Consider the following 25,183-nt stretch of genomic DNA (forward strand, 5'->3'; position numbering starts at 1 on the left):
GGTCCGCTTTGTGGTTGCGCTCAGCCTCGCTCCCCTACAGCCCCTTTAGGGCAGTCCTCAGATGAACCCGCGTGGACCACGTGGGAATGATGGTGGGGTCGGAGTGATGGGGTCGGGGCGGCGGTGTCGGGGATCGAGTGGTGGGGTCGGAGCGATGGAGTCGGAGTGACTGGGACGGGGGTACCGCGTGGAGCCGTGGGGCGCTCGGTGCTCCCCAGGAGGGGGCGGCCTCAGCCCAAAAATGCGCTCCGACGTCTGCAGGGAGCCCCGACCCCATGGGGGTGCAGCCCCGGAGGCCGCACACGTGCGTGCAAGCGAAATCGCACCCTGGCATCCTTGCACGTGCTTGCACGCGTGCAACGCGGTGGGCTCGCACCGTGACACGCTCGCTTCCCAGTCGTGCAATGGCGGGACGTCTGTGCACCGATGCGTGCCCCCTCTCTTGCACAACTGCGCGGCCACGTGCTCGCAGCATCGCGCTCTCAGCGTTGCACACTCGCAGCACCGCGCATCCGAACTCGAACCGCCGTCCTTCCCCTCCTCCACCCCCTCCTCACTGCGGGGCGGTGCGGGGCAGCGCGGGGGCCGGGCCATCTCCGCGGCCGCCCCAGGTGCACCCCCGCCCCGCGCCGCCCGGGGCCGCCCCGCACCGCCGCACGCAGCCATGGTGAGCGCGTACCCCCCCCCGCGCCGCGCTTCCCTTTATCAGCGCTAATTACCCCCCTCCTCCCTCCCTTTCCTCCGACCTTCCGGGCATCGCGATGAACTGGGGGGCACCCGTGGGTGCGGGGGGGGTCCCCGGCCGTGCGGGTACAGGGTCGGGGTGTGGGGGGGGACCGCGGCGGGCGGCGCCGCGATGGCGGCGAAATGGCGGCGGTCTCGCCCCGAGGGCGCGGTGAGGGGCTGCCCCCCCCCGCTGCCCCCAAATCCCCGAGTCCGGATTCACGCGCGGGGTGGGGGCGGCGGTGCGTAGCGGTGGGAGAGGGGGCTGTGCTGTGGGGCCGAGCTCCGCGTGGGCTCTGCGGGGCGGGGGGAGAAGCGCCGTGCGGGGCGCAGCGGAGGGCGGCCCCGCAGGAGCGGTGCGGAGCTGCCCCGGAGCTGAGTGGGGCCCCGCGCCCAGGGGGGGTCTCGGGGACGAGCGCTGCACTCCGCCGCTCAGTGCCGCGCTCCCACCGCCCCGCAGATGTCCACCTACAAGCGGGCCACGCTGGACGACGAAGAACCCCTGGACTCCATCAGCGAAGGCGATGGATACCCCAACGGGTTCCAGGTAGGGGCCGGTTTGGGGGGGAAAGGGGAAGATCGGGGTCCTGGCAGCGCGGGGCCACATTTCCCGGGCTGGGCGAGACCCCCTTGCGCGGGACGAAGTCCGGTGCTGCCGTGCCGCGCTCACCGCCCTTTGCTCCCGTCCCTTCTGGCACCAGTGGGGCTGCATCTCTGGGCTTGTGGGGCATTGCGTGGGACATCCATCCCCTGGGGCATCCGTTCTGCAGGACATCCGTCTCGTGGGGCATCCGTCCGTCCATGGGGTGCCCATCCCGTGGGACATCCATCCCGTGGGGTGTCCATCTCATGGGGTGCTTATCCCAAGGGACATCCATCCCGTGGATCCGGCTCCACCTCAGCCGTCCCCGCGGCACCCTGGACCCCTCCCGGCCCAGCAGTGCGGGCAATTACCGTGGGACGGAACTTTGTCCCCGCACAAAGGGGATTTTAGGCTAATGCCTCCCTGAGCAGCGGGAGAGCAGCTTAATGAGGGCAGCTGGCAGCAGGAAAAGAGCCCTTACAGAGAAAGGTTCGGGGCTGGAGCCATGCTCCTGGCACAGCCCCTTCCACCTCTGCCCACAGCAGCGTTCCCCACTCCAAAATCAGTGTTTCTGTCCCCACGCATCCCTGCACTGTCTCATCGCATGCTCTTCCTGGGGATGTTTTTGGTCACAACGGGAGAATCCTGTTCCGGCATTCCTGTCCCCACCCTGCTGAGCACCGGGACCACCGGGACCGCTGGGGTGGCCGTGGCCGTGGGGTGGCATGGGGCGGCAGGTTGATCCCGCAGCCGCGGACGCGCTTGCCCTGCTCCCTTTCCTGCCATTGTGCCGCCCTTCCTGGCGGCTTTCTGGAAGGCAGCTGCAGCTTTTCCCAGGCTGGAACGCGCCCGCTCCCTCTCCGGGGCCGCTCGGTGCTGCGGGGTTTGTTAAGGGGGAGGATGGCGGATGCGGCCGTGGGGTTTTCCCCATGTGCCGCCGACGGAGAAACGGCGCTGCTTTTCCCGCAGGTGAATTTCTCCAGGAGCAGTGCGGGGTGCTGGGCCCAGCGCACACGCCCCGAGAAGCAGCTGGTGGCTGTGGTGGCAGTGCTGGCGGCCGTGCTGGGAGCGTGCCTGCTGGGGCTTGTCCTGCAGTACCGAGCCCGTGAGTCTCGCGCCGTGACCCAACCCCTGGGGGGCTGCTGGGGGGCAGGATGGGGTGCTCACCTTGGCATGAGGTTCCTGGGTACAAGGTAGCTCAGGTGCAGCACGGAATGCTCAGGCACAATGTGGGATGCTCATATGCATCCCTTGCCCCAGGGCAGGATTCTTGGATCGGACAGTATCTTTCACCCCATAGGATGATGGTGGAGCACCCGATGGGATATTTGGGTACAAGACGAGGTGCTCAGCTCCTTCACCCCTTAGCAAGGTGCTTGAGCACTGGGCGGGGTGCTTACCTGTGTCCCTAGCCCCGAGGTGGGATGTTTGGCACTGAGCAAAGGGCGAAGGGGAAGATTTCTGCCTGCACCCCTTTGCTCAGGGGTGGGACTGGGACCTGGCAGGCTTCTTGCTTATGGGATGAGATGCTCTCCCTGTTCATCACCCACGGTGGGATATTGAGGTTCAGGATGGGGTCCCTGCCCATGTGTCATTCTTCAGGGTGGGATGCTCGTGCACAGGGTTGCTTGCCCACACTGCTTCCATGGATAGCATGCTGGGCGAGCAGTCAGTGCTCTCTGATGCAGCTGAGGGCTCCTTGTGCTGAGCCACTGGTGCCCCCCAGGGCCGCCCGCCGTGTGCCTGTCAGAGGCCTGCATCTCCATCACCAGCTCCATCCTCAGCTCCCTGGACCGCACAGTGAACCCCTGTGAGGACTTCTTCAGCTACGCCTGTGGGGGCTGGGTCAAGGCCAACCCCCTCCCCGACGGCCACTCGCGCTGGGGCACCTTCAACAACCTCTGGGAGCACAACCAGGCCGTCATGAAGCATCTGCTGGGTGAGCAGCTCTCAGCAGCAGGCCTGCTCCTGCTGTGGCTGTTCTGGGGACAGGCCTCAGGCGCTGCTGCTTCGTGCAAACACCGCGGTGCAGTGGCTTATCCAGGGGAGGGTTCATTCAAACTCTGAGCAAACAAGTGCTCCTTATCAGCACTTTCCTCCATGCCGGGCACTGCAGTGGTTATCTGGGAGCAGAGCTGCCTTTTGGGGACGGCTGTGTCCCGGCTCTTCCCGCAGCAGTGTGAAGGCAGCAGGCCCCCGGCCAGCAGCCGTGCTCGGCATTTCCTTGCATTCCTTGAGCCCAGGGACCCAGCACACAAATACACACAGCTGGGGAGCCAGAGGTGCAGGCTGTGTTGTGTGGAGAGGAAAAACCCCGAGGAAGCAGGGTTTTAGGGAAAGAAAATAAAAGATAGTTTTGGAGGCGGAGGAGAAAAATGGGTTTATTGTTCTTTCTTGTAGAAATAAATAATGCAGCCTGGGGAGCAAGCTGGGACTGCCAGCACGGGGGCAAGGGCAGCGCGGGGGGCTGGGATGCTGGGAACAGCAGAGTGCTGGAAAAATACTTGTTGTTTTTCTTTCTTTATCTCTCTCCTACAAAGAACTGGAGCTGCTGGAGAGGGGGCAGGGGCAGGGCTGGGGCTGTGGGATGTCCCAGGGGCACACAGAGTGATCCGTAGCATGCTTTTGGAGCTGTTGTCCAAGGCGGGGCTGAGCATTTGGCAGAGGCCTGGGGGCTCTGCAGCCCCCCCAGTGCCACGTGCCCCCACAAGCCGCCCTGGGTGCATCCTGCAGAGAACACTACGGCCAACGTGTCGAGCGAGGCGGAGCGCAAGGCGCAGCGCTACTATCAGGCCTGCATGAATGAGAGCAAGATTGAGGAGCTGCGTGCCGCCCCGCTGATGAAGCTCATCGCCAAGGTGCGTCTTTCCCTGCAGCACAGGCACGAGGAGCTGCCCTCCTGCCCGCCAGCTCCCTACGCTGACGTGCCTGACTGTCTCTCCCCAGCTGGGCGGATGGAACATCACCGGGCCCTGGGCCGGGGGGGAGAACTTCAACAGGACCCTGCGGGAGGTGATGGCGCACTACCGCATCTCACCCTTCTTCTCAGTCTACGTCAGCGCGGACTCCAAGAACTCCAACAGCAACGTCATCCAGGTGGACCAGTCAGGGCTGGGGCTGCCATCACGGGACTACTACCTGAACAAGACGGAGAATGAGAAGGTCAGGGTGGTGGCGTTGGGGATGGAAGAGTGAATGATTGGAAGGACTGGGAGAGTTGGGCTGGTTGGGGCTCTCAGGTGCCCTTGGTCACTGAGGTCACTGAGCTGTGGGTGATGCTCTGTCCTCTCACAGGTGCTCGCCGGGTACCTGAACTACATGGTGCAGCTGGGCATGTTTCTGGGCGGCACCAGTGAGGAGTCAACGCGGCAGCAAATGCAGCAGATCTTGGAGTTTGAGACAGCTCTGGCCAACATCACCATCCCGCAGGAGAAGCACCGGGACGAGGAGGTCATCTACCACAAGATGACAGCTGGAGAGCTGAAGGTAGGAGTGCAGTGGGGCTGAAGTGTTGCTGCAGCCCTCCCTGGAGCAGGGCTGCACAAGGGGTGATGCAGCTCTTCCAGAGAAGGCCAACACCAGCCTAAACTGTTTGGGAAGTACTTGTGCAATAGTTTGGCCTGTTCTCCCACCTCAGCCCACTCCTCCCAGACTCCAGAGTGCTGCTGGGACTGGCGGCCGTTCCACCGAGGTGCAAACACTGTCCTGGCTGCGCTGCCCTGCAGACGTCAGCCCAGCCACTCCCCTCATCCCTAAAGGGCCATCATGTGCCTCCCTCCCACCCCTCTGTCAGCATTTTGACACCCGCCCAGCTTTCTTTTCCTTTGCGGGAGGAAATTGTTTAGTCCTCTCCGACCTTTGGAGGATGCTGCTGCTATGGGAAGTAGATTCTTCAAAATCATCCAATTCTGTCAAACAGAGCTGATGTGGCAGCTACCAGCTCGGGAAGAGGCTCCCATTGCTGATAGCTCTTCAGTCCATAGCAGCAGCATGGCTTTTGCAGGATCTGGCACCGGCTGTGGACTGGATGCCCTTCCTCTCCACTGTCTTCTATCCTGTGGAGCTCAATGAGTCAGAGCCCATCGTGGTCTATGCCAAGGAGTACCTGGAGCAGGTCTCTGACCTCATCCTGGCCACAGATAAATGGTGAGAGACCCCCCCCCCTGCCACATGGAGGGTTGCCTGGGGTACATCCTGCTCCCCACTCACCACCTTTTGCCACAGCCTCCTCAACAACTACATGATCTGGAACCTGGTGCGGAAGACCAGCCCCTTCCTTGACCAGCGCTTCCAGGATGCTGAAGAGAAGTTCATGGAAGTCATGTATGGGACGAAGAAGGTGAGTCCTGGTGCCTCCAACTTACTGCACTCCTACCAAAGAGCGACAGCATTCTTTAGCAGAGACCCCATCACATTGCATCCAAGCGTGGACATAGGGTGGGTTTTGGGGTCATAGCTCTGACAGGTGATGGGTGCAGAGCTAATTTCATGGTATGAAGGCTTGAGGGGCTGTGGCCATGCTGTGCCCCCACTCATGACCACCTGCTGCCCTTGCAGACCTGCCTGCCACGCTGGAAGTTCTGCATCAGCGACACTGACAACAACCTGGGCTTTGCCCTGGGGGCCATGTTTGTCAAGGCTACCTTCGCCGAGGACAGCAAGCAGGTGGTATGTCCCCACTGCCCCACAGGCAGCATGTAGCCTTGCTGCTGGGAAAGCTGCCTGTTATGTCATCCCAGCCTTTCTCCCCACACTGCAAAGGGTTCTGCGTTGGTCCTTTGAATGGAAAGCCAGCTCTCTGGGCCAAAACACGCTATTTTGTTTTGTCTAGGCAGAGGAAATGATCACAGAGATTAAAACAGCCTTCGAGGAAAGCCTGGAGACCCTGCAGTGGATGGATGAGGAGACGAGGAAGTCAGCCAAAGAGAAGGTGAGAGGCACTGGTGGCAGCAGTGGGGAGGCCAGCCCATCCTCCCACCCCAGCACCAAAAGCACCTCTGTCCTTGTCACCCACAGGCGGACGCCATCTACAATATGATTGGCTACCCAAAGTTCATCATGGACCCCAAGGAGCTGGACAAAGTATTTAATGATGTGAGTTACTCAGAAGGATGATGACCCCTGGGTCTCCCATTCCAGGATGTGCAGGGTGTGCGTGCCCATGGCCGTGGTCCCAGGTCAGCCCTGAGCCCACATCCCCTCCAGAAGGGTCTCACTGTGTCCTTGGACCCTCTCTGGAGACTTCCCGGATTGCTGCAGCTGGTTTTAGGGTGGCTGGGACTCCTGGGATCCCTGCCTGGACACTGAGGAGCCAGTTTCCGTAATGGTGATTCATGACCCTCCTGGGGCTCTGCAGATGTTGGAGAGGAGGAGAAATGACAGCAGTTGTAATTCAGCCAGCTCCAGAGGCTCAGATGTGACCGTGTGGGGAGGAGTGGGGCCAGGCACACACCACATACCACTCACATCTTGCTCTCCTGCAGTATGATGCCGTGTCTGACCTCTACTTTGAGAACGTCATGCAGTTTTACAACTTCTCAGCCAGGGTCACTGCTGACCAGCTCCGGAAACCACCGAACCGGGACCAGTAAGTCCTCTTCCCTGCTTGGCATGGCCACACTCTGCTTCTCTGCTGTGGTCAGTGGGAGTATCACAGTATCTCCTCATCCATTGGAGCACTGGAATTTGTTTTTTTTGGACTGTGCTGGTTATGGGAAGTTAAAGCTGGGCTCGCATCTCTGTGCTGTGATAAATGCGTGGAGCTGGAGCAAAGTACATCAGTGCTTCTTGTCCTTGTCTCTGCAGGTGGAGTATGACACCTCCAACAGTCAACGCGTACTACTCTCCCACCAAGAACGAGATCGTCTTCCCTGCCGGCATCCTCCAGGCCCCTTTTTACACCCGTGCCTCTCCCAAGTGAGAGCCTGGGGAAAGTGGGGGAGAGGGCAAATCAGGGTTCCCAGATTTCCTCCTTTGCTAAAAGTCGATGCTGAATTGCATGGCTGCGGGAGCGGCAGCTGCTCTCTAAATCTCGGTGTTGCCCTCCTGCAGGTCGCTGAACTTCGGTGGTATTGGCGTGGTGGTGGGCCATGAGCTGACACATGCCTTTGATGACCAAGGTACGGCCAGGGCTGGGTGGACAGGCTGCTGGTGGGGCAGCCAGAGGGGTGACCAAGGACTCAATGTGTTTATGGCAGGCCGGGAATATGACAAGGACGGCAACCTGCGTCCCTGGTGGAAGAACTCCTCGGTGGAGGCCTTCAAGCGGCAGACAGCATGCATGGTGGAGCAGTACAGCAACTACACCATCAACGGGGAGGCTGTCAATGGCAAGCACACCCTTGGAGAGAACATTGCTGACAATGGGGGACTCAAGGCTGCCTATCGGGTAGGGCTGTGGGGCTGGGGACGGGTGGCTCGCTGCAGTTGGGTCTGTGCCATCCCCTGAGCACATCATGCTCCTCGGCCTCCAGGCGTATCAAAACTGGCTGAAAAAGAATGGGGAGGAGGAGACTCTCCCGACCCTCGGCCTTACCAACCACCAGCTCTTCTTCGTTGGCTTTGCACAGGTAGGCAGCAAGGATGGGTGCGCGGGGTTTTGGGGCTCCACCCATCTATGGCTTTCCTTCCATCCTTGGAAGCATGTGCACACATAGTTCTGGGAGAGTGTGACAGAAAAGCTGAAGTCTCCAGAAATGCCCTGGAGAATGAGATTGGGGAGGTGCTGGTTGAAGAGCAAGCCAGGCCTGGCAAGAGCAGGGTCCTGCAGACATCAGCACTCTCACCTCTTGCCCTTTGTCACAGGTGTGGTGCTCAGTTCGCACGCCAGAGAGCTCACATGAAGGGCTCATCACCGACCCACACAGCCCCTCGCGCTTCCGCGTCATCGGCACCGTCTCCAACTCGTGGGAGTTTGCGGAGCATTTCAGCTGCCCCCTGGGCTCCCCCATGAACCCCCCCAAAAAGTGCGAGGTCTGGTGATGGGCAGGCACTGGGATCTGGCTGCATTGTCCTCTGCCAGCAGCCGAATTTCCCTATCCCTCCAGGAGGCTCAGACCACTTAGTGCAGCGAGCTGCCTGGCTCTTGCTGGGCATCGGTATCATCCGAGGTCCGATCTGTCCACTGTGAAAACTTCTCTTACCCTCACTCATTTGTGAAATGACTTCGATGTGGGGGGGGTTTGTGTCCCACCATGACAAGGCCACGTGCTGGGGCACTGCCCCGTATTTACACATGCAGCGCTAAGCTCTAATGGGAGCCCTAACCCTGAGCCCGTGCTGTCCTCCCGCGAGGAGATAAAGGGAGCAGCATGGTGCTGGCAGGTTGGGCTGTGTGTCTAAATACACCTGGCACACCCTCCTCTCTCCAAAGATGCGCACATGAGGATGGTAGATATTTTAAGATGTATTTTGGGATGGGGGAGGTGGGGGGGAATATATATATATATTTTTAATGCATTTTGGAATACACTGGAAAAGTTCAGGGAAAATACATTTTAAAGCCTTTTTTTTATGCAAAGGTTTAGTATATTTATTAATGTTGGTTTTTTTTTTAATATATATATACTCAGTGCAGCTGTAGACACAGTGCCCTACAGTCCAGGTTGGCTGCAGCCAGCTGGCCCTGCAACCTGGGGATCTCCAGGAGGGACTGTCCTCTGAGGATGCTGATGGGGACAGGGCCTGGGGACGGGCTCGGTGGAGCCCTGTTGGACATTTGATTGCAGGAGGGCTTTGCTGGGATGCTGCATCTCATGGGGTTAGCTTTAATTTCTGAGTGCAAAGGGAAAAGTTGATGTGCCAAAGATGTAAGCGAGGTGGGAGTGGTGGGAGTGAAGCTCCTGGGCACGACTTCTGGCCGTCCCAGGTTCACAGAGCGCAAGGATTGCACCACTCCTGCACCCTGCAACTCCTGTCCCTGCAGGGGAGCATGGTGAGTGCAGCTACAGGAGCAGCCCTGCATCCCTCCCGTCCCCATGAAGAGGTTGGTCACAGCCTCCCAGCCCAATACTGCTCCAGACAAGTGCAGGAGGTTCTCACTGCCGCTTTGCTCACTGCTGTGCCCCTGAACCCAGGAGCTGTGAGCCCTGCGAGTGCCACACGGCCCATGCTCCATCCCAGCAGGGCTGGGGCTGCTGCAAAGCTGGCAAGGTGGGCACGGGAGCCTCCTCCAGGGCTTTTTAATACTCTTGTTTGCGATTTGGAGAAGAAACCACTGGCAGTATCTCAAGTGCTGCGTGCTGTCTCACGACACCTCTAGAGAGAAAGCAAAGATGTAGAGGGATTTTTAATATTTATATGTAAAAGGGATATGGGGGGGGAATTTTTTTTTGAATCTATTTTTTCACCCTACATGTGGAGCTTATCATAACTGAAATAAATACTTTTTACTGCATCTGGAGGTGTTCATGACTTTTTTTTATTTTATGTTTTACTTTCTGGTACCAGGGAGTGTCTCACATCCCACCTGCGTTTTTCTCCCCATCTTGCTGTTTTTACTGTGTTCCCCCTCCTGCACTGAACAGGAATGATCAGAGCACGCTGTTGGTTCACATGCCCTTCATGCTTTCCTGCAGAGCCTGGAGACCAGCTGAGCTCTGCTGGAAATGGTGGCACGAACCCGCAGAGGGCGGTGGAGCCGAGGCAATGCCGTGTGCTGTGACCAGCAGGATGGAGTAAAACACTTTGGGCCTGGATCTGTCCCCAGCTGCAGCGTGCTTAAAATGCAGCAAAACGCAGCAAGCTCTGTGGTATAGCTACACTTATCCCAAGCAAGCTTTTCCCCGTGCACAGCCGGCTTGTGTACTTGTCCCGGTTTGCAAGGAGCTGTCCGCAAAGCACAGGAGGGGTTTTGAGGACAAGCACCAGCTCGCACAAGCCTCCCCAGCCCGCTGCTGCTGTTTGCCCATGTGGGGGCTGGCATGGCCCTGGGGTGACTCAGCTGCTCGTGTGCCAGTGCCTGCTGTGGGCCTGCCTTATCTTGGGTGGTATCAGTTTTGTTTTGCATCAGCTATGCCCTGCAGGGCTGAGCCCAGGCAGGAGGGGGGACTGTTATATGGGTCTAGCAGAAAAAAAAGCCCTTTTCCACTAATACCTCAGTTTCCACTAGTTCCCTAAACCTTACAGTCTCTTTTCCTAAGCCCTTCAGCAGCTATGGTGCTCCTTGCTGTGTGGTTGTGAGCATCTCTTGCTTGCAAAGAAGGATGAAAGTATCAGTGGGGCTGAAAAACTGTTGGCAATGCTGCAGAGCTGGAGCTCAGTGCTGCGAACTCAGGCAGCACAGGTTGGTGCATCAGTTCCCAGGTGCTCACCAAGCAGCACAACAGATAGGAGGAAAAGTTCAATGGAGGGGGACTGCAGGTGGGAGGAAGGGCATGGATCCAGCCAGCGCTTGCCTGGGCTTGCCAGTTCTGTGGGTTGCACCGGCCAAATCATCCTGTGTGGGGTAGCGTGGAAGAGAGACAAAGCGTAAGCTTTTTCTTGGTAGGAAAAGCCCCACAACAGAAATGGCAAAGTGACGACCCCTGAAGAGGCATCAGTTCTGTGAGCTCTAGGCAGAGCCGGGATCTCACCGCTTTGCACGGCTAGCACACTTCAGGAGACAATACGGTGAAAACGCTGTTGATTTTATTTTTTCCTCATTCCAAAGAGGCAAAACGATGCAAAAATAGGAAAGCTCTTGAGCTAGGAGGCTGTTCCACGGCTGTGCTTACAGGCACTATTTCTGCAGGGCAGAGGGAGCCATAGACGTCAGATCGCTCTCAGCGTTCGTTTCCCTCCGCGCCAGGAGCGGCGCTCCCACGGAGCACGCAGCTCCAGCCCCCCGCAGCCGGGAGCTGCCGAAGTCTCTCCGGAGCCACTCGGCCGCCGAGCCGAAGGCGCCCGAAGCCGCCGCCGCTCCCGAGAGGCTCCGAAGAGCCCCGAGCGCCGCCCGATTGGGCGGGAATCTCTCTTCCGAGCCCGTCCGAAGCTTCCCGAACTCCCTCGCGTCCGCGGCCTCCGGAGCGAGCCGAAGTTTCCCGAGAGCGAGGGTCGCGGGAGGCTCCGGGCCGGGGGAGGGGCGGGAAGGGGAGCGAGGCGCGTGCGCCCGCGAAGGCCTCCGGAAAGAGCCGAGGTTTCCCGAGCGCGCCTCGCCGGCGAGTGGCTCCGGAAAGAGCCGAAGCTTGCCGAGCGCCGGCGGGCCGAGCGTCCGTCCTGCCGGACTGTTGGAGGCGGCCGCAGCGCCATGTTTGATGCTCCGCTACTTCAGTGAGGAAAATCCGCCGGCATCGCCCGAGAGCCGTCGCCGCGAAGGGCGCCGCCGCCCCCGGGGAGGGGCACCGAGACCCCCCGCCGCCGGCGGCCCATGAGCAACGCGGCCTGAGCCGCCTCCCCCCCCCCCCCCCTTCCCCGCCGGCCCCGCGCCGTCCCCTCCCCGCGCCGAGCCCTCGGGAGCCGCGTTGTCACGGAGACCGGCGCCGGTGCCGGCCCGCCGCGCTGCCCCGGCCGCCGCCCCGGCCCCCGGCCCGCTGCCCGCTCCCGCGGCCCGGCTCTCCCCCGGCCCCGCTCCCCGCCGGGGGGTGGTGGCTCCGCTCGGCGATGAGTTTACCGCAGAAGGCGGCTTTGAAACCCGGTGCGGCGGCGGCGGCGGCGGCAGCGGGGCCCGGCCCCGGGAGCGGGGCGACGGCGGCAGCGGCGGGGCAGCCTCCCCCCCCGGCTCCCCCTCACCCGGCGGCGGCGCCCGCGCCTCACCCCGCCATCAGGGCCCTGCCCCCCGCGGCGCCCCAGCAGTATCCTTTGCCCCCGGTGGAAAGGGGGAGGGGGGGGAGGGGGTACCGGCGCTGCCCTTCCCTCGGCGGGTGGGGGTGGCGGGGGGGAGGGGGCCGCGGGTGTGTAAGTGTGTGTTGGGGGAGAGGGGGGTGCACCTGCTTCGGGGAGTGGGTGAGGGCCGCCCCCAGGGTTGGGGCTCTCTGTGTGTTTGTGGGGGGGGGCCTTGTGTGTGTGTATGTGTGTTGTTCCTCCTCAACCACCCCCGGTGAACTTTTAATTGGAAGCCGCGCTGCAGGTAAGTGCTGCGGTGCTGGGCTGTGTTGTGTTGTGGTGGGGCACAGCCCCCGCTGTCCGCTTGGGGCTGCGCCGTTGGATGCCCTCCACCCGTGGCACTGGTGGGGGAGAAGCCGTGTTCTGACTTGCCACGAGGAGGCTGAGGCCCTTCCAGCGGGTGTGAGGGGTTTCGGGGAAGTCCGTGGGGCCAGCAGCACCCTGGGGCTCTGCTCTGTCAGCCCCTAGTGCCCCCTGCCCCATAGCTGGGGGTCACTGCAGTCGGCATGTGAGCCCAGCTTGGGCCACAGTGTATGTGGCTGCTGCTGGTGGGGTGTCCTCCGTCCGAGCGTGGAGCTGTGGGATGTGTATGCTCAGCGTGTTCCCTTCGTGGAAGCATTCGGTTGCTCTCGCTTTCAGTTTTGAGGTGGGAAAGCAGGGCCCTGCTGTGATCAGTTCAGGTCCATTGTTTTGGTGAGCTTCCGGCTGGAGCCTGACCACAAATAACACACTGCTGAAGTCATGGGGCTCCTGGCGCTACGGAGTGTTTGGGTCAGGTGGGAGCTGGGAAGGAGCCGGTGTGTGCTGGAGGGCCGTGCCCTGCTCCCAGCGTGCTGCTGGGATCCTGACGTGGGTTTCCGTGGGGAAAGCAGTGCGGAGCTGCTGTCACTGCCACCAGCAGCGTTTGGTGAGTGAAGGTGCTGCTCTGAGAGCTGCTTGGTTTGGGTGCAGGCGTTATGGCTGCTCTGGGGGGGGCACCCAGTACAGCGGGTGCTGCTTTGGGTGCCTGGGATTGGGAACATGCTGCCTTCACAAAGCACACACCTCTAGTCATCACCCAAACCGCTGTGTGGAGTTTGGGTGCTTCTCTGAGCTTGGTGGTGGTCTCTTGTAGGCGCATGTCAGGAGAACACTGCTGGGGAGTGAGCTTTGTCACTGGTGTGTGTGGGGGGATAGAAGCCCTGCTTGCCTCTGGGGGCCTGTGGGAAGCAGCACGGGCGAAGGTGTGCATCCAAAGCGAGAGGTACAGGGAATGAAGAAGTGTTGGGTGGACAGAAAGCAGTGCCATGTGTGAGATACCAGCAGCACTCCTGAACTTCTGAACTGGTAACCCGCCCTTGTCACAGGCACAAGTGCTGGTGCCTTCCTGGTGAGCTGTGTTCTAGCATCACAACTGCCTTTTCCTGGGCTGAAAGTTGTGTGTGCTTCCGGGTGGTAAACAAAAGCTGTTACCTTTTTATCAGCACTGTTCCAAATTGAGGCTTCAGGAGTGCAGTTTGCTGGAGGTTTACCGAAGTGCAGAGGGTCATCTGAGTTCAGCCTTATTTTTAGCTCCGTTTTTTTTTTTTTTTTTTTTCTGTGTTGGTGCCACTGTTGAGACAGTGTTACCCTGCAGCGGCTGAAGTGGAGGTGCAGATCTCGGCAGTGCTTGGCTGGGCCCTACTTCTCTGCGCCACAGCACTGGGGCTGTTGGCTGATACAGGGCATCGTTCCATGACAAAGGAACGTTATGTATCTGTAGGTAGATAGATGGAGGTGCTGGCTTGGGCTTTTTAAACTACAGCTGTTTGCAGGTGGTGAACTTTGTGTCTTTGGAAGCATGTGGTTTTAGCATCACATGGAATTAAAGGGCTGTATGTATGACTGGAAAAGCAGAATTGATGAAGAGAAAGCTGTGTGGGAAAGAGGTTTTCTTACTTTGTGTGCATTTTTAGGAAGTGAGTGGAAAGAGAAACTTACAGAGGATTTAAAAAGATTTCTTGAAGGAAAGCAAAGCTGGAGAGTGATGGACATGGAGAAGAGTGGTGTTCTGCTCGGAGTTCTGTTATATGCTGGATGAGAAGTCAGTGGGCCTTGAGAAACTCAGTTTTCAACGTAGGAGTAAGTTGGACCAGCATCACGGCTTTAGTGGTGGTCAGGCCTGGCTGTGGGCAGAAGCAGTGTCCCAAGCTGTTCATGTGAGCCCAGCAGCCCTGGCCCTGTGTGGGATGGATGGGGTTGGCCTGTGTCACTTTGAAGTGACACTCTGGGGAAGTTTTTATGAAATGTCACCCTAGTTCTGCCCACCTTTGCTTTGGCTGTCAGGCTGCCTCTGAGGAGCAGGTTCACGTGCATCTGGTTGTGCTGCAGCAAGGCTTTCTCCGTACAGTGCAGAGCCAAGGAGGTGTGCTGTGGGCTGCCCACTCCCTGCAGGCCTCATGTTTGTAAGTTGTTGTGTGTTCAGTGGCACGGTGCTTATTCCCTACCCTCTATGTTTTCACTTATGCACTTCTGAAGTTATTTTTTGTGTGTGTTACAATCATCTGCTCTTCAAAAACTCCTCGTGCTGCGAATTAATGTGGTGGATCAATATAATTAGGTCAACAATGTCTTCCCAGCCCAGACACGAGCAAACGCTGCGCTGTAGAGGACAAACAGATTGATATGTGCTGCACTCAGAGCAGTTGTTTTTAGGTCTTTCTCTTTCCTTTCCTCCTGTTTAGATTCCATTTCTGAGAAGTGGAGAGGAAGGGTTGGCATTCATGGCTTTTTTTGTCTGTGTGTATGCAGCACTGTTTCTGTGCATGGAAGATCTGGATTTGCAAATATTTTGTGGGTAACTCAGCGTGTGCTTCTCTTCCCACAAGGTGCCCCAGCTGGCCATGCTCAGGCCCTTCCAGCAGCCACTCTCATGGTGGCTTCATCAGGAGATATGTGCAGAAGTGGAGGAGAACCACAGGAACACAGGATGGGGGTGGGATGCATCTATCATCCAACTGGAGCTTTGGGATAAGGGTGTTTGGAGTGCCAGTCATGAAACAGGAGAGGTGGGAAGGAGGGGAGGAGCTGGGATCAGGGGTGCTCCTCACTTCCCACGGTCAGTATGAGCCCTGAGTTCAGGAACGTTCTGAAACCTTGGCTGAGTAAAGGTACACAAGGGAGAAGTGTTTCAATTTTGAACATACTTGAAGCCTTCAAGGCCATGGAGCCATTAAGATTGGGGAAAAAAACTTGCTGTGATCATCGAGTCCGACTGCCAACCTATGGTTCAGCTGTCAGCCCATCTTCATTCATGGGAAGACATGTGGTAGGAGAGCATCCTCTGAAAATGCAGCAGCTGGAGAAACTTCTCTGCAGCGGATGAGCAGGTATGGGGTGCAAGCATATTGCCAAAAATAAAGTGCCTTTAGACCTCGTCCTTCTCCTATGCTGATAGTCCCCAGACTTGGCACTTGTTAGTGTTCTTTCAAGTAAAAATAGCTTTAATTTATTTAATGACAAAAGCTAATCATGTTATAGCACAGATGTGTCACTTTACAGGCTTTATAAGATTTTGTAGTGAAATGTCTTAGAGAAAGCCGTTCTTCCAAAAATGGGATTTGCAACAGCTTGTTTTCTTCTCGTGTCTGGAGATGTGCCTGCATGTGTTCTCTGGCAGAAGGCTGCAGGACAAGGTTGTTTTACTTGCAGGTATATATATTTTGATGTGCAGTACTGATTTCAGAACAAGAGTTTTATTTTCATCCATGGTAAGAAGTTGACTGGAGAGTGATGGGAGACCTAGAACAACCAAGTGCCCTTCTCAGTGTTGGGAAGTAGGATGGCCATCTGTGTGTGCAGACTTTGTCTGTCATCGTGTCGGGCCTGAAAGGCTCTTTCTTGTCACCAGCTCGAGCTGGGCTGCGTGGAGTTAGTGTGTTTGCTCTGGTTTTGTTTCATGGTAAGAGTTAGCAGTGAAGGCCTCTCTTCAGAGGTAACCTGTATATTCTTTTTCTCCCTAATCCAGCATTTTCAGGGCTAGTCAACTGTCAAGTTTAGTTGTGCATAAATCCTTTAATATGATTAGAGTTGGTGGAATTTTCACTTTAAGGAATTAGAGATGGGTAGTATTGCTGCATTACAGGCGTTTCTTTAATGGGAAGCTGCATCTGTGACTAGATGTCTGGTTGTAATTGCACAGGCTTTACTGGAGTGAATGAACAAGAGGGACTGGTGTTTGCTGCAGGGCTCGAGGTGCCGTGCTCTGGATGAGTGCAGGGAGCTCATGTTGCCATTCTTAAGGGAACGTGGTTGGTGTGATTTCTCACTGTTCATGTTTGTACTTTGTGGTATTTCCAAGAACTTCTTGTAGGCACAGTTTTTCTTCGTGGACAGTGGACTTGGTTTTGCCTCCCAAATAGGAAATGATGATGTCAGACAGCTGGAAGGAGAAAATATGATGGGTTCCTAAATAAATAAATAAAGGATCAAAGGGAGGAAAGCAGAGTGAGCTTTTAGGCTAGTGATATTTCTGAGAACATGTCATCCTTGTGTTGTGTTCTGTGTGCTGAGATGTGTCCCAGAGCATGCTCTCTCTTTGTAGCAGGTGATGACACACTGTTGCTGATGGGACTTGAGTCAAATTGCTGCCGGGCACATAACTAGGTTAATGGGACAGCACTTTCCTCCTTCCCGAAAGGAAAATTACACGTTCTTTATTCTTACTGTACCTTAAAAGTTGTTTTTACCTCTGCTTGCTCTTCAGTCATCTGAGATGGCCAGAAACAGTCTGCTTTCCTACACAGAGCAAGGCCCCAAGGCTTCCCTGGGTTGTATCAGATCTGAGTCAACCCCACCACCAAAGTAGTGCATTTCTGCTGTTGTTTGTAACACCTCTGTGTATTCTTTATCTGGGTGTGAGCTGACTTATGTAGAGCTCCTTGGGCTCTAAACACACCCGAGGAAAAGCAAAGTGGCTTCTAAACTGCATGTCTTGACGGAGAAACGCATCCTTGATTCTTGCCCGGTGCCAGGAGCTCCTCTGAAGCCATTGGGGAAGTGGCGAAGAGAAGCGAGTAGAGTTCAGGCAGTTGAACATCTTGAATAATGCAGGTTTTCCTGAGCTGCAAAGCCTTCGTGAGGTGGAAGCTGCTACGTGTGCTGGTTCTCTCTCAGGTTGCCAAATAATGATTCCCCGTTTGTTTTTGTTTCAGTTTGAGTTAAACCTGAGAGCGACTGTGTGTGAGTTACTGAATTACCAGGAGCTTGGTTTAAATGCCCGTGCTCCTACTTTCTTTTGAAAATCCATTTAAACTCATGCTACAGCTGTGCTAATAGCAGCCTGAAAGAGATTTCCCTCTTTTATGCGTTATTATGAAGTCAGAGAAGTTGCTGTGTCCTGAGAGAGGTTTTATTTTCTGGGCTTGATTTGTTCTTTTAGTGGAAAGGAAAAATGAGGGAAGTCTTCTGTCCTTTCAGGCTGAGCAGGGAGACTGCCTACAAGGACTGGGGAGGTGTTTTAGCAGTGCTGATTGCAGCTCTGCAAGTTGCTGCATTTGAAAGGCTCCTAACTTCCTCAGTGAAGGGAATATCTGTATGAAGGAGTGTGTTCCTGCCCATAGGTGTGACAGCAGGCACCTGGTCTGGCAGTGTGCAGCCAATACCCGGGGTAGGTGCAGGACATGTGTTGTGTTTGCAAGGGAACTTGGCAGGGTGCAATGGCTGAGGGTAATCTGGGCCATTTATCTGGGAGAAGTCAAAGGCTGAAATCAAAAAGCACTTAAAGCGTGTTTGTTGTGACTTCTAACGTGAAATCTGTGTTGCAGTTTAGGCTCTGGAGCGCACTGAGAGTGCAGTTGTAGGAGTGGCTGATTGCTGCCCATTTCAGGTTGGTGTAGAACATACTCTTGGGTGTGCTTGTTGAGCTGGTGAGGCATTTGGCTTGCTGTAGGATGTATGGTGAGCTTCAGTTTGAGGCATCTTTCCTTCCATCTTTTTCTTCCTGACACAAATACAGATACTGCTTACTGGATGTTCTGTCTTCCAGTGCTTTACTTTTCTGGGCTCTGTATTTTGTATTCTGGAGCTGTAAAACAAATAATTCACATGTCAGCCTGTCTACAGCTCAGGCTGTGTCTCCTTCAGTGAAGGTGTTTTAAGGTGGATTTTTTGAGTGCTTTTATGTCTCTTTCTGAAAAGAAAAAGATGCCATTTTTGTTGATACACAAATATTGCCAAGTGTAATCTTGTGGGATGCTCTGTGAGCTTAAACCGCTCAGCTTAATTGTATTGATTACATTTCTGAAACCCTTTTCTTAATTATAAGAAAAAAACAAACCACGGAACTCCGTCTGCACAACTGCACCGCTTCATTTTTAAGCGTTTGGGTCCGAGTTTGCCTGCTGAGTATGGCTGTGCAGGATTCCTGTTCTGCCCCCCAGAACGTGAGATCCAGCTGTGCTGCAGGGCTGTGGCACCTGCTGCTGCAGGCGTATCAGAAACGATCGCTCCCAGCGCTTGGCACTGTCCCCATCTCTTGCTGAAGCCAAAGCACACTTTATCCACTGAGGCTGACATTAAGATCATTAAATAAATGAATGAATTGTGCTGTCACCAAATTCTGATCCTGGCAGACTGAAAACATGAATTTTATGGTGGAGACCTCTGTCCAGAATGTCTTATTGAATGTCCTGGATGTCAGCAGTGGGAATAGTCGGTGAAAGCTTTCTAGTAAAGTGTGCATGCCTTAAAGAGAGTTACAATGAGGAGAGCAGGAGCCTGAATTACCAGGCAGCGGTCATCCTGGTTGGGTGATCATCCTGGAGAGCACCTGTGAAAGGGAGCAGAAGCTCTGCCTGCAGCACGGGGATGCCTCCCTCTGTGTTGGGATGTGCTGAAAGCAGGGACAGCTCTCTGCCTCCATTGAGGAGTTGGCATTCTCGCAGCTGAACCAAAATGTGCCAAGGTTGCTTGGGAAGAGCTCAGAGCAGCCTGCTGAGCTCTGCTTCCAGGAGGAGAAGGCTGAAGTGTTTCCTCAGAGGAGGAGCTTGGGCTGCTCTTCCTGGGGATCTAGATCCATCCTCAGTGTTATGTGCTTTTGTTGATGGGTAGAGGACATCAAAGGTCAGTCATGCTTGGTGTGGGTAAGTTGCAAATGTTCCTGTGCTGCACAGGAAGAAGGAGAAGCATGGTTTGATGGAACAGTGTGGTGTATAACTGTGTCCTGCTTGTACCACAGCCCTGGAGTCTGACACTGGCGTGTGGGACCTCCAAACACCTGCAGATGTGGGGCAGGAGGAGCAGAGCCAGGGGTGCTGTCTGCTGTGGCTGCCGGGCCTCTTTTTGGAGCTCACTGCTGGCTGGAGGAGCAACGTGCCTCCTCTGCTCTGCACCACGAGCAGCCTGAGGTGTTTGCTTCAGTCCCCTCCTGTCCTGAAGTGTCCAACACAAAGCTCAGTGCTACCAGGTGGAAGCAAATCCTTTTCTTCCTTTCCTCCCTGCACCTGACTGTTCTTCTTGATGTCTCCTGCATGCAGAGAGGTCTGCGCGGACAGAAGGTCTGGATGGGTCCTGAGCTTCCTTCCGTGCATGTGGGGCAGTGCATTGGATCTGTGCATCTTCACTGTGTCCCACTGTGCATCAGTTCAGAGCAGTGTCACTGCAGAGCTGCTTCATGCAACAGAGAGGTGAGTGTAGAAATCTTCCCTGCTAGCCACGTGGGACCAGTGCAGGCAAAGCTCACTTTGTATGTGAGAAATGACATGGATCTCTCTTCTGCTCTTTAGATTCTGCTGGGATAAATGTATTGCTGCTATGGCTCTTTTTTGTCGTGCACCCTATGGAGGTGTGCAGGAAGCACACTACTGAGAGCCCATGCGTGGAGAGCTGGATGTGTGGAGTGTTGGATCACAGAGGCCTGGAGCTCCTGTCCAGCCAGGCTGCTTTGGGCCGTGGCTCTGTAGAGGGGGGCTGAGGTATTGCTCTGCTGTTCTGGGAGCTAGGCTTCCAGGATTGCCTTTTGGTCTGATGTGAGATTTGAACTTGAAAGAAGTAATTAGCTCTGTGCATGGCAAGAGGGTACTCACAATTTCATTTCATTTGATGAACCACTGAAATAAAGATTCTGGAGGGGAATAGCAGGCCTTCAAGAACTGGGAGCTGAAATGAGTGTTCATGCTCACAGGAAGCATACTCGTGGAGTTTTTGGAAGGACAACCAGTCTGGGTGACAACACTACTGTCACTACCATGGTTCCTGACAGACTGACCAGCAGGGCGTTACATTTTCCCATGAAGCTGCAGTGTGAGGTATTAGAAAAGGTAGGAAGTATGGCCTGGTGAGTGGGTGCACTGCAAGGCTGGTGAGTCGTGTGGCCATCACTGTAGAGAAGATAGTCATGCCTGTGTGGGGTTCTTGGCTGCTGGAGCAGCTGATCGGGGTTTGTAGGGCATGAGGGATGTGCTGGGTGGTCTGGGGGCAGTTCTGTGTGAATGAAATGCCCATGAGGGCAAGCTGTGTTTTAGTAAATGGCAGCAAACAGTGCTGAAGTCTGGGCTCTCAGGTGAAAATCGCCATGGGTGACCAGTGCTCCAGTGCTTGAGTCTGGCTTGGGAGATTTTTCTTTTTTTTCTTCTGATCTTGTAACAGCATGCCCCAGATGCAGGTAATTGCTGTGCTGGAGGGGAGCTGGAGACGGATGGTTTCACTTGGTGTGATCAGTGTAGGGAGGGCAGGCTGATAGTGACACTGAAGGTTGTGGCAGGCTGTAAGCTGGCGGGCTGAGCTGCAGTCTGCCCAGAGGAGGGTTTGTCTGCTAAAACTGGAGAGGTGGGATTTTTGGTTTGGTTTTCCCTTTCTCATGGGGTATCTAACGATCTCCCATTGGAAAAGCATGGTGTTGTATCTTTCTATCCAGCTTGGTATTGCCCTTAACGCTCCAGTTCCTGCCCTGCTTTGGTTTGGGACTGGCAGAGCCTGCTGCTCTGTGCTGCTTGCCTGGCTGTCACCTGGCCCTCTGCTTTCTCTGCCTGGACTCTAGTATTCTCATCTAGCTGTGTCTGCAGTAAAAACTCAGTATGGAGATAACTCTGCTTGCATTAAGTAACTGTTCTTGAAGGATGGAAGGAAAAAAAAAAAAGCAAGACATGGAACAAACAATCCTGACCTGTTCTTGCTGGAAGGCTGCTGGCTGCGGTGGCAGTGCTGTCCCAGGGGATGTGATGAAGGGAACTGTGGTGTTCCTCACACACTGGCTCTGCTGCTGCTTTATGCAATGCTGGCCTACATCACCCCACCTTGTGCTTGCCCACCACTTGGGGCTTGTGTGTGTGTGAAGCTTTTCTTTAAGTGCTTATCTCCTATGAAAGATTAGTCTCTTCCCTTCCTTCCCACTCTCCCAAGTGACTGGGTTTTTTTCACTCAGGGCTCCTCCATGCTCACTGGTAGTGATGGGCTGCCCACCAGCCACATTTCCACCTTCTCCATGGCTGGCTGCAGTCAGTCACTTCGATGAAGTGACCCAGGAAACTTTTCTCTGCCCACGTTCTCTTCTCCCACCCCTACCATTCAGTCTCATCTGAATGCTGTAAGCAAGATTCACTCTACTGAAGCTGTAGGAATCTGATGTTTATTGTGCTGGTGAAGCTGCGGGGTGTGGTTAGCTCGGTGGAGGCTATGGTCATCAGCTGGGGCTGAGCAGCAGCTAGAGCCTTATTTTGGCATCCTCTTCACTTTCATGGTGAAGTTTTCAGCATGCAGTCAGCTCTGGTGTATGAGCTTGGGGAGGTTTGGTGCCAGCATGCCATCTCCATGCTGAGCCCCTCTGTAAATACGGCTTAGTAGTTACCAAATGCTTGGTTACCAGAGGCTGGTTTAGAAGAGCCTTGGAAAGGAAAGCAGTGCTAAGGTAGCTCTCTCTTCCAGTAATGTGTTCATTCTTTTTCTTTTTTCCTTCTGTTGCAGCTAATTGCAAAAATAAATGCAGTTTGCAGTATGCAGAGGACCTTTTCTTGCTGCACCGTACTGAGGAATGCCTTGTGCATGGTGGTTTCTTGCCTCCCAGCCTGGTTTGTTTTTAGATGCCGAAGGGCATTTTGAGACTCTTATAACTTCATTTTACATCATGTTTATGTGAAACAGACAAAAAAAAAATCCAGTGCTCTGCCAAATATTTCTGTAAAGAACAAGCTTCGTGGATAATCATTTTCATGTTCTACCTGCTCCTTGCTGTGTTACGGTTACAGAAGAATCTTCTCTACCCTGAATAAAGGCTTTGAGGGATTAGCCTTCAAGTAGTCACTTGAGGCAGGTTGATTAAGAAATATCCTCAATGCTAGATTTAATCAAGGTTTGAATAATGGAGTTACGATTGACTGTTGCTCCTGGGACCTGGCAAACTTTCAGGTTGGGATCACTGTGCTGCTCCCCAGGTTATCTGTTCTGTCACTCTGAAGTGGACCGAGCCAACTGCCTTGAGACAGCATGGAGCTCCTCTGCTCCTGCAGTGACTGTGGCACGGCTGTATGGGAGGTTGAGTGAGTCCCGAGTGCTGGAGGGGAGCTTCCTTGCTTTGCTGATATGCCCTGAGTCTGCAGAGAGAGCCAGGACTTGGGGAATTCCTCTTAAAAGTGTGAAGTGCTGCAAAATGGTCTTTGTGCTGACTCAGAAGTGGTTGCCCCACAAATAGCAATGGGCAGCACGTGTGCTTGGCAGATGTTCCTTGGTGCAACATCACTTGTTGAGTGATAATATCAACTTCCCCTTGGGAGCATCCACATCAGCGTGGGCAGAAGGCTGAAGCTCACATGGAGGTAACCGCATGGTGCTCTAAAGTGAAGAGATCTTTCCCCATAGGCTGGAACTGGGGAGAGGTGTCTGTGAGGTGTCTGTGCTGCCTTGGGTGGCAGTGGGGACTACTTGCAGAACTTCCCATCTCAGAGCAGGTTCAGGCAGCTGTGAAACATGACTGAGTCAGGATGAGTGAAGTGGTTAAAAGCTCTGTGCCCCTTATGGTTCACAGTTCAGTGAAAGCAAGGGATGGAAAAACAGGAAACCATTATGGACTCTGCTTTGAAGAGGCTCGCTTCCTCGCTGTGCTGTTTGTCCATGCTGCCCTGCTTGGGCTGTATGGAGAACACTGCCCTGCAGCCTCATCCTGTTTGAAACCTGAATGCTCACATTTCAGTGGCTCAAAAGGCGTGTTGTATTGGCTTCGATCAGTACTTGTGGGCTGTACAAAGCTAAGTGAAGTGCAGCAGATAGATCTAGATTCACCTGAAGATTCACCAGAGTGTGCCTCTGTGCAGGTCTTCCTGGTGCTCATGTGTCTCTGGTGGCAGCATTACAGCTTTGCAGTGAAGGGGTTTGATTGAAGTTGCTGCCGGAGCTGAGTGTTTAGCATAAAGGTGTTAAAAAAGGAAAAATGAAGAGTTGACATAAGAGCATGCTGGAAGATCCTGCTCTGTGCAGCTGCAGGTACTCTGCTGTGTGCAGCATGAGAAGTTTTGCTTCAGAAGCTTTTTCTTCAAGTTCCTCTTCCCCACGTTATGTCCCTCTCCACCTGCAAAGAAACAAAGGAGGGTTTGTGCCCGGAGCATGGGGATGTCCGCAGCACAGTGCTGCCCTTAATGAGGCCCTCCCCACTCTGCAGTGCTCCAACAGATCGGCACTTCCAAAAAGATCTTTATCGTAGCAATTGAGAACGGGAGTCCTTTCTGTATTGAAAGACCTGAAAGGAAATGGCATCCTGTGCAAACTGTGGCTTTGTGCATGCTCATGTAATGGGCTATCAATCAAATTTAATTAAAACCGCGGAGTTTCTCTCCCTTTTAGTTCAGCTATGGCACAGGGAAAAAAAGTTTTATCTTTACAAGCTGCTCTCACAGAAGTTATTGCTGTGATTGCAGTTAAGCCCTTGCCTTAAAGGCAACAAAATTAATTTGCTTGTTTTTATAGAGAAATTTCTTGCCTTTTGGCCAACTCCAAAAATAGCTGTGGAGTCCCTAGAAGTGAAACTTGTGTGTGAGCTTCAGTACAGCAGCATCAGTTGATGCAGAAAGACAGGGTTTTGCCAGCCAGCACGTGCTGCTTTCTTCCTGCAGAGCCTTTCTGTAGCTCCCTGAGCAGCAGAGGGTGCACATCGGGGCTGCATGGCACGCCAGGACCCACGTCAGGCTCCTGCAGCCCTGCTGGTGAGCGGGCAGTGCTGGGCTGCTCAGAGCTCGCTGTGTTGGAGCAGCCTGCACCCCTCACAGCCTGGCAGCTGAGGAGACGTCCCCTGAAGAGACAGTACCCTTCTTCCTCCCACCCTTGCTTTCTTTCTGCTATATATTGGGCTGCTGAATAGGCTTGCATTGACCGGATAACAAAGAAGTCTTTCAGGCCCTCCCTTTAGCCACAGCTAGAGTGCTGTGGGCTTTTGTTAATACTTTCAGTCCCTGCTTTCTCTTTCAGCAGCCCTCGCTCTCATTGTTAATATATTTCAGGAGCTGCGATGATACTTCTGTGTTCGTTTTGTTTGCTCAGTTTGCAGGAAAAGTTGCAGAGAGACAAGAAGGAGCACACCATCTCACCCTGCTCCATGCTGCACTTCCCTTCCACCTTTCATAGAGAGCAGTGGGTGCTGCAGGCAGTCCCTGGCAGATCCCCGTGGAGCAGGATGTGGCTACGAGGTGTGGGGGTGCTCACTGGCCTCCCCCTGATGCTGGGTCCGCCTCCACGTTCTCCTGGTTAGTTCTGGTCTGGCGTTGGGCAGCTGAAGAGGAAGGCTCTTACTGGCACAGCTGGTTCTGCTGAGTGGCAGTTAGGTGCTTGGAGGGTGTTATTCAACAGTTGTGAATTCATTCATCTCAAATGGATGTAATGTGCAGCTTTGTTTGTCTTGCAAAGCAGATGGATGCATGTGTGTGTTCCCTCCTACCAGCAGGTAGAGATGAGTGAAAACTAAGCTACGTTTCTGTGTCTGTGCTAGTAAATCTGAAAGCTGCTGGAATGCACTTTATAATCATTCTGAAGCATCAGTATGGGATTTAATTCCTGGAAATAAAACGTTAGGAAGCAGCTGATTGAAAGGGCTGATGCAGAGCAGGCATGCAGAAATAAAGGTGAATGCTGCCAAGAGGG

The 25,183-nt window shown here is 54.8% G+C and overlaps 2 protein-coding genes across 13 annotated transcripts in view; both read left to right on the forward strand.

Annotated features, from left to right (window-relative positions):
- The first annotated feature begins 557 nt into the window (after nt 1–557).
- On the forward strand, nt 558–8,563 carry ECE1 (endothelin converting enzyme 1). 3 transcript variants are annotated; one of them, XM_065738232.1, is made up of 18 exons: nt 558–667; nt 1,184–1,270; nt 2,276–2,411; nt 3,033–3,245; nt 4,040–4,164; nt 4,253–4,468; nt 4,601–4,792; nt 5,310–5,452; nt 5,531–5,645; nt 5,864–5,971; nt 6,138–6,236; nt 6,323–6,400; nt 6,790–6,893; nt 7,112–7,222; nt 7,358–7,425; nt 7,504–7,694; nt 7,780–7,875; nt 8,111–8,563. In XM_065738232.1, exons 1-18 carry the CDS (start codon nt 665–667, stop codon nt 8,285–8,287), a joined length of 2,262 nt encoding a protein of 753 aa, XP_065594304.1. In that variant the 5' UTR covers nt 558–664; the 3' UTR covers nt 8,288–8,563. The 3 variants fall into 3 exon arrangements, with proteins under 3 accessions (XP_065594304.1, XP_065594303.1, XP_065594302.1); XM_065738231.1 differs by having other exon boundaries at nt 650–667; nt 5,864–5,974; XM_065738230.1 differs by lacking the exon at nt 558–667 and adding an exon at nt 857–895 and having other exon boundaries at nt 5,864–5,974.
- Nucleotides 8,564–11,499: 2,936 nt separating this feature from the next.
- EIF4G3 (eukaryotic translation initiation factor 4 gamma 3) overlaps nt 11,500–25,183 on the forward strand; it is a 96,742-nt gene continuing 83,058 nt past the window's right edge. For 4 of the 10 annotated variants that reach the window (XM_065738237.1, XM_065738242.1, XM_065738239.1 and 1 more), the window contains exon 1: nt 11,500–12,075. In XM_065738237.1, coding sequence (XP_065594309.1) covers nt 11,885–12,075 — 191 coding nt within the window. In that variant the 5' untranslated portion in view covers nt 11,500–11,884. Of the gene's footprint in view, nt 12,076–14,816; nt 15,183–25,183 lie in introns of those variants that run through there. The other 6 variants (XM_065738234.1, XM_065738240.1, XM_065738238.1 and 3 more) reach the window with 3 other exon arrangements.

This window comes from Cyrtonyx montezumae, unplaced genomic scaffold (assembly GCF_038088225.1).
Source record: "Cyrtonyx montezumae isolate F1298 unplaced genomic scaffold, pur_monq_1.0 scaffold_21, whole genome shotgun sequence".
NCBI lineage: Eukaryota > Metazoa > Chordata > Aves > Galliformes > Odontophoridae > Cyrtonyx > Cyrtonyx montezumae.